At 57.0% G+C, this 14,599-nt stretch overlaps 5 protein-coding genes across 6 annotated transcripts; 3 read left to right on the forward strand and 2 right to left on the reverse strand.

Annotated features, from left to right (window-relative positions):
- Window positions 1-36: 36 nt before the first annotated feature.
- Window positions 37-2,282, forward strand: SDRG_07964 (hypothetical protein; the record flags this gene model as incomplete). Its single annotated transcript, XM_008613827.1, has 6 exons — window positions 37-231; window positions 279-530; window positions 583-800; window positions 855-1,398; window positions 1,445-1,880; window positions 1,930-2,282. The coding sequence occupies 6 exons, from the start codon at window positions 37-39 to the stop codon at window positions 2,280-2,282; spliced, it is 1,998 nt and encodes a 665-aa protein (XP_008612049.1).
- A 222-nt stretch (window positions 2,283-2,504) lies between these two features.
- On the reverse strand, window positions 2,505-4,870 carry SDRG_07965 (hypothetical protein). The gene is made up of 4 exons (XM_008613828.1): window positions 4,629-4,870; window positions 4,289-4,570; window positions 3,046-4,243; window positions 2,505-2,996 (listed from the first exon to the last, which is right to left on the reverse strand). The coding sequence occupies exons 1-4, from the start codon at window positions 4,848-4,850 to the stop codon at window positions 2,542-2,544; spliced, it is 2,157 nt and encodes a 718-aa protein (XP_008612050.1). The 5' UTR covers window positions 4,851-4,870; the 3' UTR covers window positions 2,505-2,541.
- A 323-nt stretch (window positions 4,871-5,193) lies between these two features.
- Window positions 5,194-7,905, reverse strand: SDRG_07966 (hypothetical protein). Its single transcript, XM_008613829.1, has 5 exons — window positions 7,343-7,905; window positions 7,035-7,295; window positions 6,763-6,986; window positions 6,177-6,714; window positions 5,194-6,087 (listed from the first exon to the last, which is right to left on the reverse strand). The coding sequence occupies exons 1-5, from the start codon at window positions 7,850-7,852 to the stop codon at window positions 5,245-5,247; spliced, it is 2,376 nt and encodes a 791-aa protein (XP_008612051.1). The 5' UTR covers window positions 7,853-7,905; the 3' UTR covers window positions 5,194-5,244.
- A 342-nt stretch (window positions 7,906-8,247) lies between these two features.
- SDRG_07967 (TKL protein kinase) lies at window positions 8,248-11,021 on the forward strand. The gene is made up of 11 exons (XM_008613830.1): window positions 8,248-8,554; window positions 8,607-8,672; window positions 8,720-8,785; window positions 8,831-8,893; window positions 8,946-9,005; window positions 9,051-9,113; window positions 9,167-9,235; window positions 9,283-9,536; window positions 9,592-9,732; window positions 9,785-10,154; window positions 10,263-11,021. The coding sequence occupies exons 1-11, from the start codon at window positions 8,298-8,300 to the stop codon at window positions 10,915-10,917; spliced, it is 2,064 nt and encodes a 687-aa protein (XP_008612052.1). The 5' UTR covers window positions 8,248-8,297; the 3' UTR covers window positions 10,918-11,021.
- A 952-nt stretch (window positions 11,022-11,973) lies between these two features.
- Window positions 11,974-14,570, forward strand: SDRG_07968 (the record flags this gene model as incomplete). Of its 2 annotated transcripts, none has more annotated exons than XM_008613831.1 (9): window positions 11,974-12,107; window positions 12,176-12,313; window positions 12,356-12,909; window positions 12,960-13,541; window positions 13,593-13,719; window positions 13,769-14,027; window positions 14,078-14,218; window positions 14,265-14,353; window positions 14,401-14,570. In XM_008613831.1, the coding sequence occupies exons 1-9, from the start codon at window positions 12,005-12,007 to the stop codon at window positions 14,568-14,570; spliced, it is 2,163 nt and encodes a 720-aa protein (XP_008612053.1). In that variant the 5' UTR covers window positions 11,974-12,004. The 2 variants fall into 2 exon arrangements, with proteins under 2 accessions (XP_008612053.1, XP_008612054.1); XM_008613832.1 differs by having other exon boundaries at window positions 12,362-12,909.
- Between the last annotated feature and the right edge of the window lie 29 nt (window positions 14,571-14,599).

Consider the following 14,599-nt stretch of genomic DNA (forward strand, 5'->3'; position numbering starts at 1 on the left):
TTTGGTTTGGAAAACGACCACGTCTCATTTTCAACCATGGCGCGTGCAGGTCCGAGCGCGAGCGTGGTGGCACCACCGCTTTCAAGTGACACGCACAGCAAGACCATGACGTATATGAGCAATGCGTCCGTGTGTCTCTCGACCTCGGAGGTGCGCCACGCGCTCACCCTGAGCATGGACGCGTCCGCCGTCGCCGTCACATCGTCCCGCGCCCCACGCCCGCTGCAGCCGGTACTCCGCCTTCTACGCGTCGGCACCAGAGCGAAAATGCGGTTTAGATGCGGTCGCGCGGCAACATCTTTGTGGCCTCCAGAGGCCTCTTGCGGGCCAAGAAGCAGCTGCTCCGGCACCACCAGTCGATCGTCCAGCGCAAGCGGGACATGGCCAACTACGTTGACCGCCACGAACGCGTCCTCGATCAGTACATGATCCGTGCTCGGGCGCCGTTGACGCTTCATGGGACGGACGGTGTCGACGCCGATGCCTTCCTCTTCGTCCCTTCTGATCCTCGTCTCAAGCTGTGGCAACTCGTACTCTACTGCAAACTACGATGCGCATCGTATGAACGGACGACGTTCGTAGGTTGTAGCACTCACTATGTACTACCAAGTGGTGTGGATCCCCTACACCCTCGCGTTTGAGGCGTCGCTTCCGCCGCCGCGCGATACCGGCTACCTCGTGGCGACGGCGGTGTTTTCGCTCGACATGCTCGTGTCGCTCAACACAGCGTACCGCGATCCGTTGAAACAGCTATTGGTGACGAGCCGCCCCGCGATTCTCGCGCGCTATGTCTCGAAAAGGTTGTCTTGTTCGATGGGGAATACGTGGTTGACGTCGAGTACTTTCACTTTTAGTTTACTCTGGGACTTGGTCGTCGCGCTCCCAATCGATTTGCTCTTCTACTATGGCGTCTACGCCGGGTCGCAACTGCACGGCAACTTGCACTACTTTAGCGTCCTCCGCCTCGTGCGACTGCCGCGCCTCGTGCGCATCACGAGCTTTCAGCACCTGCTCGAATTTTTCGGGATTCCCGTCGAGCAGCAGCGCTGGCTCCTGCATTCGCGCTACGCGCACCTCGTGCGGCTTCTGGCGCTCATCCTCGGCCTCGCTGTCATCATTCACGTGCTCGCCTGTGTCTGGTACGGTGTTATCGCCGACCCGAATTGGGTCCACGACATGTACTTGGCCAACGCGAGTGCGGTCGACGTCTACGTTCTGAGTTACTACTACACCATCACGGCGGTCTATGGGCAAAGCACGACGATGCAAACAAATAGTGAGTACGCGTTCTCGACGATTGTGATTGTGCTCGGGTCGCTCCTCATCGCGCTCGTGTACGGCAACGTTGCCGTCCTCGTCGACCATTTTTACGACGAACAAAATAGCTACAAGCACAAGGTCAACCCTATCTCGTTTCTACTCATTTGGTTTCAATCGTCTGTAGATGGAATCGCTCTTTGCTAGCATGCAGCTCATGCGCTTGCCGCGGGAGCTCCAGCGACGTATCGTGTCGTACTATCAAGTCATGTACGACCGCCACGGCACGCTTGACGGCCAGCCCGAGCAGTTTACGAAGGAGCTCTCCAAGAACCTCTCGGTCGAAGTCGAATTGTTCTTGCGGATGAACATGATTACGCGGTCGCCACTGTTTCGCGACTGCTCGAGCGAAGTCGTCCAGGACCTTGTGATGCGCCTGCATTTTCGGGTCTTTTTGCCCCAAGATTTCATCATTGCCCGCGGCGAAGTCGGGCACGACATGTACTTTATCGCGCACGGGCAATGCGAAGTCTCGAACCGCGGCATCTCGGACACGCCGGCGACGAAAAGCTCGATGCTCGACGACAAACCGTTCAAGGTCATGACGCAAGGCGACTACTTTGGTTGAACGATCTCGTGTCTTGTATGGTCTATCTCTCATGTGGCGTGCAGGCGAGATTGCCCTCCTCTTCAACTGCAAACGCATGGCCACCGTGGTCGCCAAAACGTACATGGAGCTCTGCGCTCTCACGCGCGTCGTGTACGAAGCGGTCATGGAGCGGTACCCGGAAGACCGCGCCGTGATCGAAGGCGTCATTCGAGAAAAGTACGGCGAGGCCGAGCTCAAAGATGCCATCAAGCAACACGCAAAAAGCAAGAAGAAGACATACGACCACGACGCAGCCGTTGTCGAAGGTCTCAATCGGCTCAACGAACGCCTCGTGCAAGTCGAAGACTGTATGGCGGACCTCAGTGCACGCCTCTCGGTATTGACAGCCGCCAAACTCAATGCGCATCCACTGTAATCGTCAACCGCGTTTGCATTCATCGATTGATCTTGCTCCTCGGAGACTAGCAGGGTTGATGGAACCGTTCATGACCGGCAGTACGTAAATGTCGTCTAGAGATAATAGAAACGGTATTGGGCAACAGACTGCACCTGCCTCGATGACAAAAGTGCACAGTGAGAGATTTGTGGGCCGCCATTCTACCTCGCGCCATCTCTGCTTTGCAAGCCTCCAGTAATAGCTCCCACGATTGTATATTATTTGGACGCGGTGGGCATTACATGACAGGATCAAAGCCGGGGGGGGTGCTCGCGGGGGGTTTGTCAAAGGGGGGTTTCTTTTTTCGCACTTGGAGCGCCGTGAAGATCTTGTTGAAGCAGTGGCGCTGCGCGTCTTCGATGTTTTGTACCTTGCGCTCAAGGTTGCCCATGCGATTGGAGAGCTCGCCGAGCGCCGCCAGGATCTTGGTCGACGCGTCGCCGTCACTGGGGGGCTTGACTTCCGGATGCAAGACGAGGGGAAGACCCTTGGCTTCGCGTTGCTCGACCTCGATCTGCTTGAGCACATCGGGGTGGTACCGCTGCACAATGACCTCTTCCATGCGCATGCGGTCTTCGACAAACTTCGCTGAAATCGACTCAAAGACGTCCCGCGTCAGAACGCACAGCTCCGAGAAGATCTGTGCGCGCACATTGGCCGTTCGCTTGCACTGCATCAACAGCGCAATCTCGCCTACACAGACAGTATATAAAAGGCGACCAAATCGTCTCGCTTTGCGCACCAAAGAAGTCGCCTTGCGTCAAGTGCCGCAACACGACTTCGTCTTCGCTCAAGAGGGGCGACGAGTCATTGGCTGCGACACCGCCTTTCGTGACTTCGCAAATGCCCGACTGCACAAAGTACATTTCCCAAGCGATTTCGCCATGGACGACGACGTAGTCGCCGGGCAAATAGACGTCCATTTCGAGGCGCATGACAATCTCTTGGACGACCTTTTTGCTGCACGTATGGAAGATGGGGACGCGGCTGATCATCTCCATCCGCAGATAGAGCTCGACTTCAATCGCGAGATTCCGCGAGAGCTCTTGCGTGAGCACCGACACTTGGCCGTCCAGCGTGCCGTGGCGTTCCCACATGACTTGGTAGTACTCGTTGATGCGGTTTTGGAGGTCGAGCGGAAGCTGCATCGCGCCCATCGACTCGAAGAGCCACTCCATTTTTTTCTTGTAGCTGTTTTGGTTCTCGTAGAAATTGGAGAGCAAATTGGCGACATTACCAAACACAATGGCCATGAGCATCGAGCCGAGCAAGAGGAGGTAGATCGAAAACATGTACTCGGCTTGCGTCTCGAGCTGCATGTTTTGGCCCACGAGCGTCACGAGCGTAAAGAAATAGCTGAGCACATACAAGTCGACGGTCGTGCCGGGCTGAAACGCGGTATTTTGCCACCCGAGACGGGCGACCGACCCGTGCCAGACGCACGCCATGATATGGACGACAAAGATGAAGGCGAGGATCATCGTCACGAGCCGAATCAAGTGCGAGTAGCGCGAATACAGAATCCAGCGTTTCCACTCGACGGGGATTTGCAAAATTTTGAGCACGCGCACAAGCCGCGCGAGTCGGAGAAGCCGCGGGAGACGGAGCGACTTGAGAAGCCCGAGAATACTCAAATGACTCGACGACGACGCTTCGTTGAGCGCAATGTACATGACAATGTCGATCGGAAAGCACGCAACGAGGTCGAGGACGAACCAGCCACAAATGTAGCGCTTCATGATCGCCTTGCGGCTCGTAATGTACTTGTCGGGCACGACCGGGTCGGCGAGCGCCGTGTTGAAGTTGAGGAGCGTATCGATGCCAAAAATGGTGTTGGTTGTGATACTAAAGTAGTCTTGGAGCGGGTTGCTGTTGGCGTCCGAGAACGCGAGCGAGTACGGCGTTTGAAAACTCTGATAACAAATGATACCGAGCGACATCTAAGGTCATACGATCAAGCGCCCACACGGAAGCATGCGATGTACCAGCTGCCATGTCTTGTACCAATTTGCACTCGGGTTGACGAGGTGCCACGGCAGTTTTTGCTCGGCGCTCGTTGTCTTCTTGGCGACCGCGCGAATGGTATACTGCTTGAGAATCGCATGGTGCCGGTCCGTGTCGAGGGCCTGCTGCCGCCGCCGGTCGACCATGTCCTTGTGCTTCATCTTGAGCTTGCCGATCGCGCGGAGGGCGGCGACGTTGGGCCGAAGCACCGTGCCCTCGGCCAGCGCCGCGGCGTTCGCAATCAAGTCGTCCGAGCTCTCGCGCTACACCGTCAACATATTTCGTTGTCGTCCTTTCTCGAGTACGACTGCACAAGAGTACCATGCTGGTGTTGAGGATGCTGGACGTTGAGGTGCCCTTTGGAAGGGCAAAGCTTAGCCGGTCGGGTGCGAATGGAATGATCTTGACCGACCGTGTGGAACTCCGGGGCTGGTCGACTTCCTTGGCGACAACGACGTCTTCGTCCGTCTCCTTGTCGTGGTCCTGTATCGGCGACATGGGCCGGCGCGCCCCCGGCACGGACAAGCTTGTGCGCCGCTGCATGCAAGCGTCGGTTACCCCGCCTTTCTGAAAGCTATAATAGCCCCGTCAACGTTGGCTTTGGTCCGTGTAACGCACGCTTCAACAAAGGCCGTTGCTTTTTGAAGATGCGATCGCCATGTGATTGGCAAGAAGCTCAAGCGAGGTGTCCAATATCCTATATAATAGTACACCGCTTGACCGTGGCTGGCACGTCTGTCGCCACTGTCGTAGCGAGCGGTGACAATACGTTGTTGTTCTGTGACGAGCGCCGATCGCCATACCAAACACAAGGCTACGCGTTGGTCGCTGCATCTCAGCTAGCAACTGACACGACCAGAAAGCCGACCCGAACGAGCGCCTTGTGGTGGGCATCGACAGCAGTTAAATAAATAGTGGTCTCGAGCGACTTCCTTTTCTACTCGAGAATTTTGGGGTGTCCGTGCCGCGTCTCTGTCCAGCAGTCCAGCGATGGACCGCCGGTCGTCGCGCGGGGGAGCAACGACGCTGGTGCGTGGGGCAAGAGCAGCGTCACGAGCGTCTCCAAGCGCTCGATCTTGGCGTTGGTAGCTGCCATCGTCTCCATGATCGCGTTGAGTTTTTCCTCGGCGCGGACTTCATGCGGCGTCAGCTCGTCTTCATTTTGGGCCTTGAGAATCGCTTCGAGCGCTTTCGGGTCGTACATTTCCTTGATGAACTTCTCGATCGTGACGCGGTCGTCAATGTACTGGGCCGTAATGTCTTCGAATGCCGACCGCGTCAAGACGCAGAGCTCGGCAAACGTGCACGCACGCACGTTGGCCGTGCGTTTGCAATTCATCAAGAGCGAGATTTCACCAAAGTAGTCGCCTTGCGTCAGCACTTTGAGGATCTCTTCGTTGTCGTACGGCCGCGGGTCGGCCGAGAGCGGCTTGGTCACTTCGCACGTGCCACTTTGAACAAAGAACATGTCCAAGCCGATCTCGCCTTTGACAACTATGTAGTCGCCGGGCAGGTACACTTGCAGCTGGAGGCGCATGACAATTTCTTGGACGACCTTTTTGCTGCAGCGCTGAAAGACCGGTACGCTGTTGATCATGTCCATGCGCAGATAGAGCTCGACTTCGACCGACAAGTTGCGCGAGAGCTCTTTTGTGAACAAGAGCGGCTGACCATCGAGCGTGCCATGGCGCTCCCACATGACTTGGTAGTACTCGTTGATGCGGTTTTGGAGGTCGAGCGGGAGCTTCATCAAGTTCATGCTGCCGAGAAGCTTCTCCATCTACAAAATGCATGTTTGTGACATTGTTCATAAGGGGATTGCATCGGGATCGAAGGACCCGAAACCCCAATCTTTAGTGCACAAGGTACCTTTTTTTTGTAGTTGTTTTGGTTTTCGTAGAAATTGGAAATGAGGTTGGCGACGTTGCCAAAGACGGTGGCCATGAGGACGGACCCAATCACAATGAGCATGCACGCGTAGACGTACTCGGTCTGCGTCTGCAGCAGCGAGTTTTGGCCCATGACCGTCGTGAGCACAAAGTAAAAACCAAGTACGTAGGCGGTCGCGTTGTTGCTGCTCTCGCCAAACATGTAGCCCGGCCAGTCGGCGCTCGTCACGTACCCACCCCAGATGCAGTTGAAGATGTGGATGAGGTACACAAAGGTGACGAGGAGCGACCCGAGCCGAATCAAATGCGCGTACCGCGAGTAGAGAAGCCAGCGTTTCCATTCTGCTGGAATCCGCAAAATGCGCAAAATGCGCACAAAGCGCGCAAGGCGAAGGAGCCGCGGGAGCCGCAGCACCTTGAGGAGCCCGAGAAGGTGGAGTTTCGTGTTGGTGGCCCCGGCGATGGTCGAGTAGACAATGATATCGATCGGAAAACACGCCAGTAAATCAAGGATAAACCTAACCACATAGTTGGTACATATTGTCCTGCAAAATATACACTTTTACCAGCCCCGAAGGTAGTGCTTCAAGATGCCGAGACGATGGGTGATGTACGTGTTGGGCCGACCCGGGTGGGCGACCGCGCAGTTGCACGTCAAGAGCAGATCGACACCAAAGATGAGGTTGAAGGCAATGTTGGCATGGTCCTGCGTCGGCGCCGTATCGCTCGTGTCAAACGCGAGCTGGTACGGGATCATGACGCTTTGGTACAAGATGATGACCAGCGTTGACTAGAGACAACCAGATATTTTGTGAGCGTCAAGGGAGAAGACACGTACGAGCTGCCACGCCTTGTACCACTGGTGCGTTGGCAGAATCAAATATTTTGGCTGATGCAGCAAGACAATGTCTTCTGCGGGTTTCTCCTCGGGTCGGACGACGCGGATGTTGTACTGGTGCAAGACCTTTCGGTGCCGCGACGCAATACCCGCGAGCTCCAGCTGCTGCAAATGCTTGGTTTGTCGTCGCCGCATCGAAATGACCTGCGCCTTCTTCTTGAGACGTCCGGCGATCATCGTTGTCTGGATGATGCTCAAATGCTAGCAACATGTCATCATGAGTGATCGCAGCCCTCGTCGACGAGGACCTTGGTGCCGGCGCGGGTTGTCTCGGGGGTCATCTCGCTCGGCACGACCTTGCCACTGCGAATCGAGCCGGTCGTCGAGCCGCGTATCAAGCTCGAGTGCCGTCGCCGGTGGTTTGTCGACCCACTCTCTCGTCGAAGGGTGACGACCCGGTCGGGTGCATCTGGTACGGGCTGGACTCGATGGGACTTGATCTTGTTGTCACTGACAGGCGACGGCTGCTGTGGTCCTCGAATCGACTCGGTCGAGCTATGAAGCGCGTCTTTCGAATGCACCGACCGCAGGAGGTCCTTGAGGTGGGAGCCTTTGAGGTTGGGCGCCTTGAGCAGATCCATGGGCGTAAACCGCCCCGACAGTTGCCGCTTCGAGTTGATCGACTTGTCGAGATAGTGCACTGGTGTCAACGACAACTTGTCCTTGGTCGACTGGCGCACGAGCGCACGGAGTGGCGGCTTGGACTCGACGAGGCTTTCGACGGTCGGGGCCATCGAGGGAAGCTTCTTTGAGGTCATTTGCGCCGCAGTCGGCGCCGCCACGGAACAGCCGCCAAGAATACAAGATTGAAACGGCTCGGGCGCGAAATCGTCTTTTTCAAGTTCAAATTTTGTCACAACCGCGCGAGATTTTCGGCATTGCCAGCAATTCGGTCAACAGGTGGCACGTCGATCGCGCCATGGACAAGTTCGTCGGTGGACACCAGTAGTGGAAGAGACATCTACGCATTAGAGAGAGTCCAACAGGACGTAGTCGAATGAGGCGTGAACGCTCCCAGCGTCATTTAACCCTTGCGACGGCCGGCTCAATTGGCAATTTTGGATCCAAATCACAAAATATCCATTTGCTGAATTCCGCCAATCCTGTCGCTGCTATGCGGGATGCTACGATTTCATTGGATAAAATGCAGACTGCTGATTACGGCGATGCAGCAGCCACTTCCCTTAGTACTACTGCAGCAGCATGCCACGACCAAGCGTCCTGGCGCTGGTCGTCGCCGCCCTCCTCGCATGGGCCTGCGCGCAGCCACCGCCTTGTCCGTACGATGACCTGCCGCCCAGCGTGCGCTACATCCTCGTCGCCGGGCCCATGTGCTCGCCCAATGTGACGTTTTGCGCTGTCGACACGGCGTGCAACGTGAGCTGGGTCGGCGCCACGCGGGCGTCGGTCCGTGGCGCCCAGGCCATCGGGTCGCTGCTGCCCTTTACCGGCGACTCCATGTACGTCGACTTGTGTGCGGCCACTGTCGATGCTCAGGATGGCTGCTTCTAGGTCCATTACGGGCTCGACCATCATGCGCCTCGATCACATGCAGCTTTCGCCGCGCCTCCGCAAGCTGTAGACCGATCTGCCGCATAAGCGAGTGTGACCGCGTGTCTCTTTAGGGAGTTTATCGATACGAACGTCGAGATTCCGGCGTCCTTGCAATGGTCCCGCAACGTCACGACCCTGTCAGTGCGTCGTCGCCTCGCTTGTCTCTCATACCTGCCACATAGGTCGTTTACAAATGTGAGCATGAGTGTGATTCCCGCCAACTTGCCCAAGAGCCTCACGTCGCTGTTCGTCTTCGTCCCCCTCGCTCGCATCGACTCATATCGCTTTGTCATGCAGGACGTTTGCCAAGAATCACTTGACGTCGCTCACAAATTTGCCCAAGAACATTACGTCCTTGTACTAGTACAACGATACATGTATCTGAAGCTCATGATGGCGTAGGTCGCTCGTGGGCAACGATCTCACTGAAATTGTCGGTCAAAACTGGACCAAGCTCACCCAACTGTGCGTCTCGAAGCTCTTGCAGATCTGGCAATCGAATCAAATGTACAAATTAGGTCTCTCGGGGGCAACCCACTCACGACCATCGATCGCGTGCGTCTGAGCCGAAACAACCTCCGCCTCTTGTATCCCTTGACGCTGTGTCCCGACGGCTGATGGCGCTTGTGTGTAGTGATTGCGCCGGTTGCAACATTACGGATTTCATTGTCGATGAAAACACTTTTGTCGCGCTCGACCAGCTCACGCCACTCTCAATGCGGTCGTCCGCCTCTGGTATTATCTACTTTGGCTTCAACCTCGATGGCGGCCATATTACGGCCAACGAAACCAACTGCGCGGCGGTGGGTGGCACGGTCCAAGCGCTCTGGACCGCATCCTACGACGACTTGCCGGCCCATTTTTATACGGTTTGCGTCTTACCAACGCGTACATTCCCATTCCATGGGCCGGAACGTCACCAAATAACAACATATCTGCGTAGCGCCGACGCCAGAGCCAACAACGGTCCCGCTGCCGACCACGGAGAGTAGTGGCGTCATCACGATCCCAGTGCAAACCGTGCTCTCCACACCGAGTCCGAGCGAGGCTGTTGTCCCGATGAACAAAACCCAAGGCTTGATCTGTACGTCAGTTCGACCAAACGGACGACGTAGACTGACGTGATAACGTTGTAGCCGTTGCGCTCGTCGGCATCGGCGCGCTCGTGTCGCTCTGTTGCGTTGGGCTTCTCGTGTGTTGCATGCACCGCCGCGACCACCTTCACGAGAGTGAGCTCTGGACGCTCAACCACACGCGGTCGACGCAGAACTCGTATGACACGCTGTCGTCGACGCAGTTCAATACATTGGACCTCTCGGGCATCCTCCTCTACCGCCTCGACAACGCCGCGGTGGTTCCCACGCGTTTACTCGCCTCCGGTGCGTTTGCCGATGTGTATCTCGGCCAGTACAAGGGCGAGCCCGTCGCCATCAAGAAGTTGCTGGGCCACCGCGTCGGGATTACCGAAGTCCAGGGCCTCGTCGACGAAATCAAGCTCATGGCGAGGTTTGTCGATTTGTTTTGATTTTTCTGATTTTTTTTCTGATTTTTCTGATTTTCAGACTGTCTTTTCTGGTGTGCGTTGTTGAACTCATGCACGTCCTCTCTGTGTAGCTTTGACTGCCCGTATATTGTCAAGTGCCTCGGCGCGTGCTGGGACCAGCCGTCCGATATGAAGTGCGTGCTCGAGTTTATGGGCGGCGGCGACCTCCGCGACTACCTCCAGCGCTACTCGCCCGCCGAGTACACGTGGCCGGCCAAGGTCGCGACCATGTACTGCGTGGTCGAGGCGCTCATGTACCTGCACTCGCTGCCCGTGATCCATCGGGACCTCAAGTCCCGCAATGTGCTCTTGGACGACGTGAAAGGCGCCAAGCTCACCGACTTTGGCGTCTCCAAGGAAGACACACAGGCGACGATGACGGTGGGCGTCGGTACGTACCGCTGGATGGCGCCCGAGATCCTCCAGTTCAACCACTACACGACGGCCGCCGACATTTACTCGTTTGGGATGCTCCTCTCCGAGTTTGATACACACGACATTCCATACGCCAACATGAAGAACGAAAAGAGTGGCAAGCCGCTCATCGACACGGCCATCATGGGCATGGTGATTGCGGGCTCGGTCAAGCCCACCTTTAGCGACGAGATGCCCGAGTGGCTCCGGACGCTCGCGCTCCAGTGCATTGAGACCGAGCCGGAGAACCGCCCGACCGCCATGTACCTCGCAGCCGTGCTCCGGAAGCGGCTCAAGACGATGACAGAGTAGTTGGCAACTAAAATCCTACTGCGTCGCGGATTGCCCAGCGTTTGTTGAGAGTTGGGACACGTGCACATTGAAAAAATAGGGCGCTTGGGATCGCGCTACTGTATGCTGACAGTAGTAGTACTAGTACTCTGCTTATTTGGCTGGTGACAATGGTGGTTGATCCGGGGCCGTCTTGCGCCCCGCGTCGCCCTACACGGCGTACTCTCATCGATGCCATCCACCTCACCGGCGTCGTCCGCTTCACAAGCACCACCCACGCTACCCGCATCGATCCGAAAAGAGTCGCAGCGGCCGCATCGTTGTCCGGTGCGGGACCGTTTGAATTCGTACGTTGACGCATTTTCCCAGGCGATTGGCTCTGGATCGCTGTCGGTGCTGTTGTCCTTGCCGTCGTCAGTGGCTCCATCGGCGGCGTCGAAGTCACCGCAACTAGCCCCACACGGTACAATCCTCAGCGCCAGTCGTCCACCGCACCAGCGCCCAGAAACAAGACACGCTTTTGACCTCTCGTCAATAGCACTCGACCGCCTCGAGTCGCATGCCGGGGTATTTACACAGCGGCTGGCGTCGGGCGCCATGGGCGACGTGTATCTCGGATTGTGCCAAGGCAGTGGCTTCGCGTTGACCCGCAAAGTCGCTCGAGTGCGATTGCGCTGTGGACGATGCTAATGCACCTGCAGCGTGCCACGTAACACAAGTGATTTGGCTGGCAAGTGGTAACTTGAAAGAGTCAAGTAGCCTCTACGAGGTAGGAGTTCGTCGCCTAGTTGGACATTACTAGGGAGCGTGAGGTCTATACCCTTGGTCTGCCGGTCTCCGACTATACGTTTTGTATCGAGTTGAAGGACACGGTCGATTTGCCGTCAGCGACTCTACGCTTTGGGATCGCACACGCGGAGAGCTTACAGGCTTGATAAATTGATACGAGCGCACACGGACTCTGGTACCTGTAACAATGCATTTAATGTCAAATGCGTTGTCAGAGGTGCCAACGGCGGCTTGTGATTTGCAAAAACTCGTCCCGCGAGTTGATTGGTCAAAAAGGCGAATTATCACAGTTTAAAACGAAGGAAGCGACGACGACGAGATGGCAGCGCGCGTCTTGCGGCTTGTCCTCCTGCTGCATGTAGCCGTCGCCGCGTCCAGCAAGGTGGGCGACGTCGAGGTCGAAGACTTCAGCTTTGGGCGAGGTACTGCAATGCATGGCGGCAAGCACCTATCGTGGGCGAAGCGCTGACCATCGACGCCATCATACTAGGCACTGTTCGCTCCACGACAACCAACATTGAGATCACGACGATCGAGATTACAGGCAGCGAGCTCAAGGACCACCGCTTCTCACACAAGGTGAGAACGCCCGACCCGCCGCCAGCGTCCGCCACGCCGCCAGCAGCAGGTACATTTGCCTCGTCTCGTCGCAAGGGTTGCATGAGTGAAGATGTAGTCGAGCCCGATGCAGCAGCATTGTCAGCACACGACAAAATAGAGCGCAGCCTCGAGGCAATGTCCAAAGACGCCAACGACCATATCGATCGTGTCGAGATTTTGACGCCCGAGCAAATGCACCGTGTGTCCATGGCTGTTCTTAGCGCGCTTCTGCTCGGTGGCGCGCTCGTTGCCATCGCAATGTGGTTCCAACAGCAGCGCCAAACGCAGTTCGCTCTCGCCTGGCTCGCGCACGAGACCAGCCGTGACGCCATTGCGGCTGCGATGACCGGCGCGTCGGTCGAGTTTCAAGACGCCGCAGCGCTCCGCTTGCGACTGCTGGACTTTCAACATCAAGTCGACAAGCTTGTCGCAGCTGCCATGGCGACGACCTTTGACGACGGCTTGTGCACGTTCTCGTCGACCTCGGGCTCCCTCGGCGAGCTCTTGGCGTCGATGCAAGCAGGTCTCTGCGAAGTCAAGGCATTCACTGCCGAAGTCGAGTCGCCCGCCGATCGTGCCCTATGTGCGGCATGGCACACGGCCTTGACGTCGCATCTCGAGACGGTAGAATACCCATTCGTGTCCTGCACCGTGAATGATGTTGTTGTGACTAGCTGGGCCGCCTGCAAGCACGCATCCAGCGGACGCTCCACTCGCTCTTGGCATCGGACAACCATCGTATGCAGTGGTCGATGGACGAGCTGGAGCGTCTCTGGCAGCTCTGGAACAGCCTCGGCCTCGACGACGAGGACACGACATGGTATACGACCGCCCGCAAGGAGCTCGAAGCCCGAGCGAGCTGCGTCTCCAATCTTGAGTCACTCCTCGCCGCATTCGCAACGTCACCTGCGCTGTCGGACGACCTGCGCGAGATGCAAGAGCTCGTCGCGACAGCCCAGCGGCACAAGTGGGTCCACGAGGTCATTGCCCGTAGCGAGCGGTTCGTACAAGACACGAGCGACGAGAATGACGCACAGCTCGTCACGACGACGCACTCGTATCAAGTGTCGCGGGTTGAGCGCGAGCTCGCGGCGTTTCGCGACCACCGGGATGAGCGCATCCAGGAGTACGTGGTTCGAGATCACATGGCGCATGACGTGGCCGTGCGGCACCTTGAGCGAATGATGTTTGACTACGCGCTGCACTTGCACAACCTCGAACACGACCACCGGCTTGAGACCCAGCGCCTAGTCGAGGTACTGTGTCCACGTGTTGTTGCATTCTTGATGTAAAACTATGTCCTGTAGCAACGACGCTTGCACCAAGAAGTGCTCGCCCAGCGGCAACGCCAAGCGACAGAAGCAGCCCAACACCAGTGCGAACGCGACCGCATCAAGTATGCCGCCAAACTAGAAGCCGCCGAGAAGAAAAAAGGTACATTTTGTGTTATGCATCGACGTTTGATGCGACAATTGTGGTCTAGCGGATCGAGAAGCCGAACGACAAAGGAAGCGAGAAGAGAAGCGCCAGGACGAACGCGCCAAAGAAAAGGCGCAGCTGCTGCGGGATCGATCTGTGGCCGAGTGGCGACACGTGGAGCGCTGGGCGCGCTGGAACGGCTGCCTCCTCTTGCTCTTGCTCGCCATGATCTTTTGGGAAGTCGTGTCGACGAGCGGCGTGTACTTCTCGCCGGCCTGCGACAACGATGCATCGTACTGGTCGCCGTTCTCGACCACGTCGCGGTACGTCTCCATGTAGAACCCTCTCGAGGTAAAGCTCATAGTACGTTTAGCTGGAGCTGCCAACTCGTGTACGGTCTCAAGGTGGCCGGTGGTCTCATTGGCATTCTTGCGGCGCTCACGGGATTTGCGTACTTGAACTTGCCGTCGCTCGGGCTCGGGCTGCTCTGCTCCCTTGCTCTCTACGTGTTTCGGTACGGTGCGGATAGGGTTACCGCCGGTTTCTAACGAATGGACTAGGCAAGTGTGGCGGGAGATGCTCGTCCATTGGCGATATATGCTCGGGCTCGCACTCGGGCATTACGTTGTCGGTCTCGCGCTCGGCCGAGGTCGGTTGCCGCGTGGTTGTGAGTTTTATACGGAATATGCTGTGTAGACCGGCGGCTGGCGTGGCGGATCGGCGGCTACAACGTCCGTCCGCTGCTTGTTTATTTGATCTATCCGCTGGTGTCGTGTGCCCTGACGATCGCAGTCGGCGTTGCATCGTGTCCGCTGCCCGATGTATGCTTGGACCGAAGTCTCTTTTTGGTCCAACTGCTGTTATAAAATGTGCAATTACGAGAGAGATAGGGGCA

The sequence above is a fragment of the Saprolegnia diclina genome (genome assembly GCF_000281045.1).
Source record: "Saprolegnia diclina VS20 unplaced genomic scaffold supercont1.23, whole genome shotgun sequence".
NCBI classification, from domain to species: domain Eukaryota; phylum Oomycota; class Saprolegniomycetes; order Saprolegniales; family Saprolegniaceae; genus Saprolegnia; species Saprolegnia diclina.

Coding starts and splice junctions, on each gene's coding strand:
- SDRG_07965 (XM_008613828.1), bottom strand. CDS start 4,850: ATGCAGCGGCGCACAAGCTTGTCCGTGCCGGGGGCGCGCCGGCCCATG. Junction 4,571..4,628: donor GCATCCTCAACACCAGCATG/GTACTCTTGTGC, acceptor TTGACGGTGTAG/CGCGAGAGCTCGGACGACTT. Junction 2,997..3,045: donor GACGCAAGGCGACTTCTTTG/GTGCGCAAAGCG, acceptor CTGTCTGTGTAG/GCGAGATTGCGCTGTTGATG.
- SDRG_07966 (XM_008613829.1), bottom strand. CDS start 7,852: ATGACCTCAAAGAAGCTTCCCTCGATGGCCCCGACCGTCGAAAGCCTC. Junction 6,987..7,034: donor GGTACAAGGCGTGGCAGCTC/GTACGTGTCTTC, acceptor GGTTGTCTCTAG/TCAACGCTGGTCATCATCTT. Junction 6,088..6,176: donor AAAACAACTACAAAAAAAAG/GTACCTTGTGCA, acceptor TGCATTTTGTAG/ATGGAGAAGCTTCTCGGCAG.
- SDRG_07967 (XM_008613830.1), top strand. CDS start 8,298: ATGCCACGACCAAGCGTCCTGGCGCTGGTCGTCGCCGCCCTCCTCGCA. Junction 9,733..9,784: donor CAAAACCCAAGGCTTGATCT/GTACGTCAGTTC, acceptor ATAACGTTGTAG/CCGTTGCGCTCGTCGGCATC. Junction 10,155..10,262: donor GAAATCAAGCTCATGGCGAG/GTTTGTCGATTT, acceptor CTCTCTGTGTAG/CTTTGACTGCCCGTATATTG.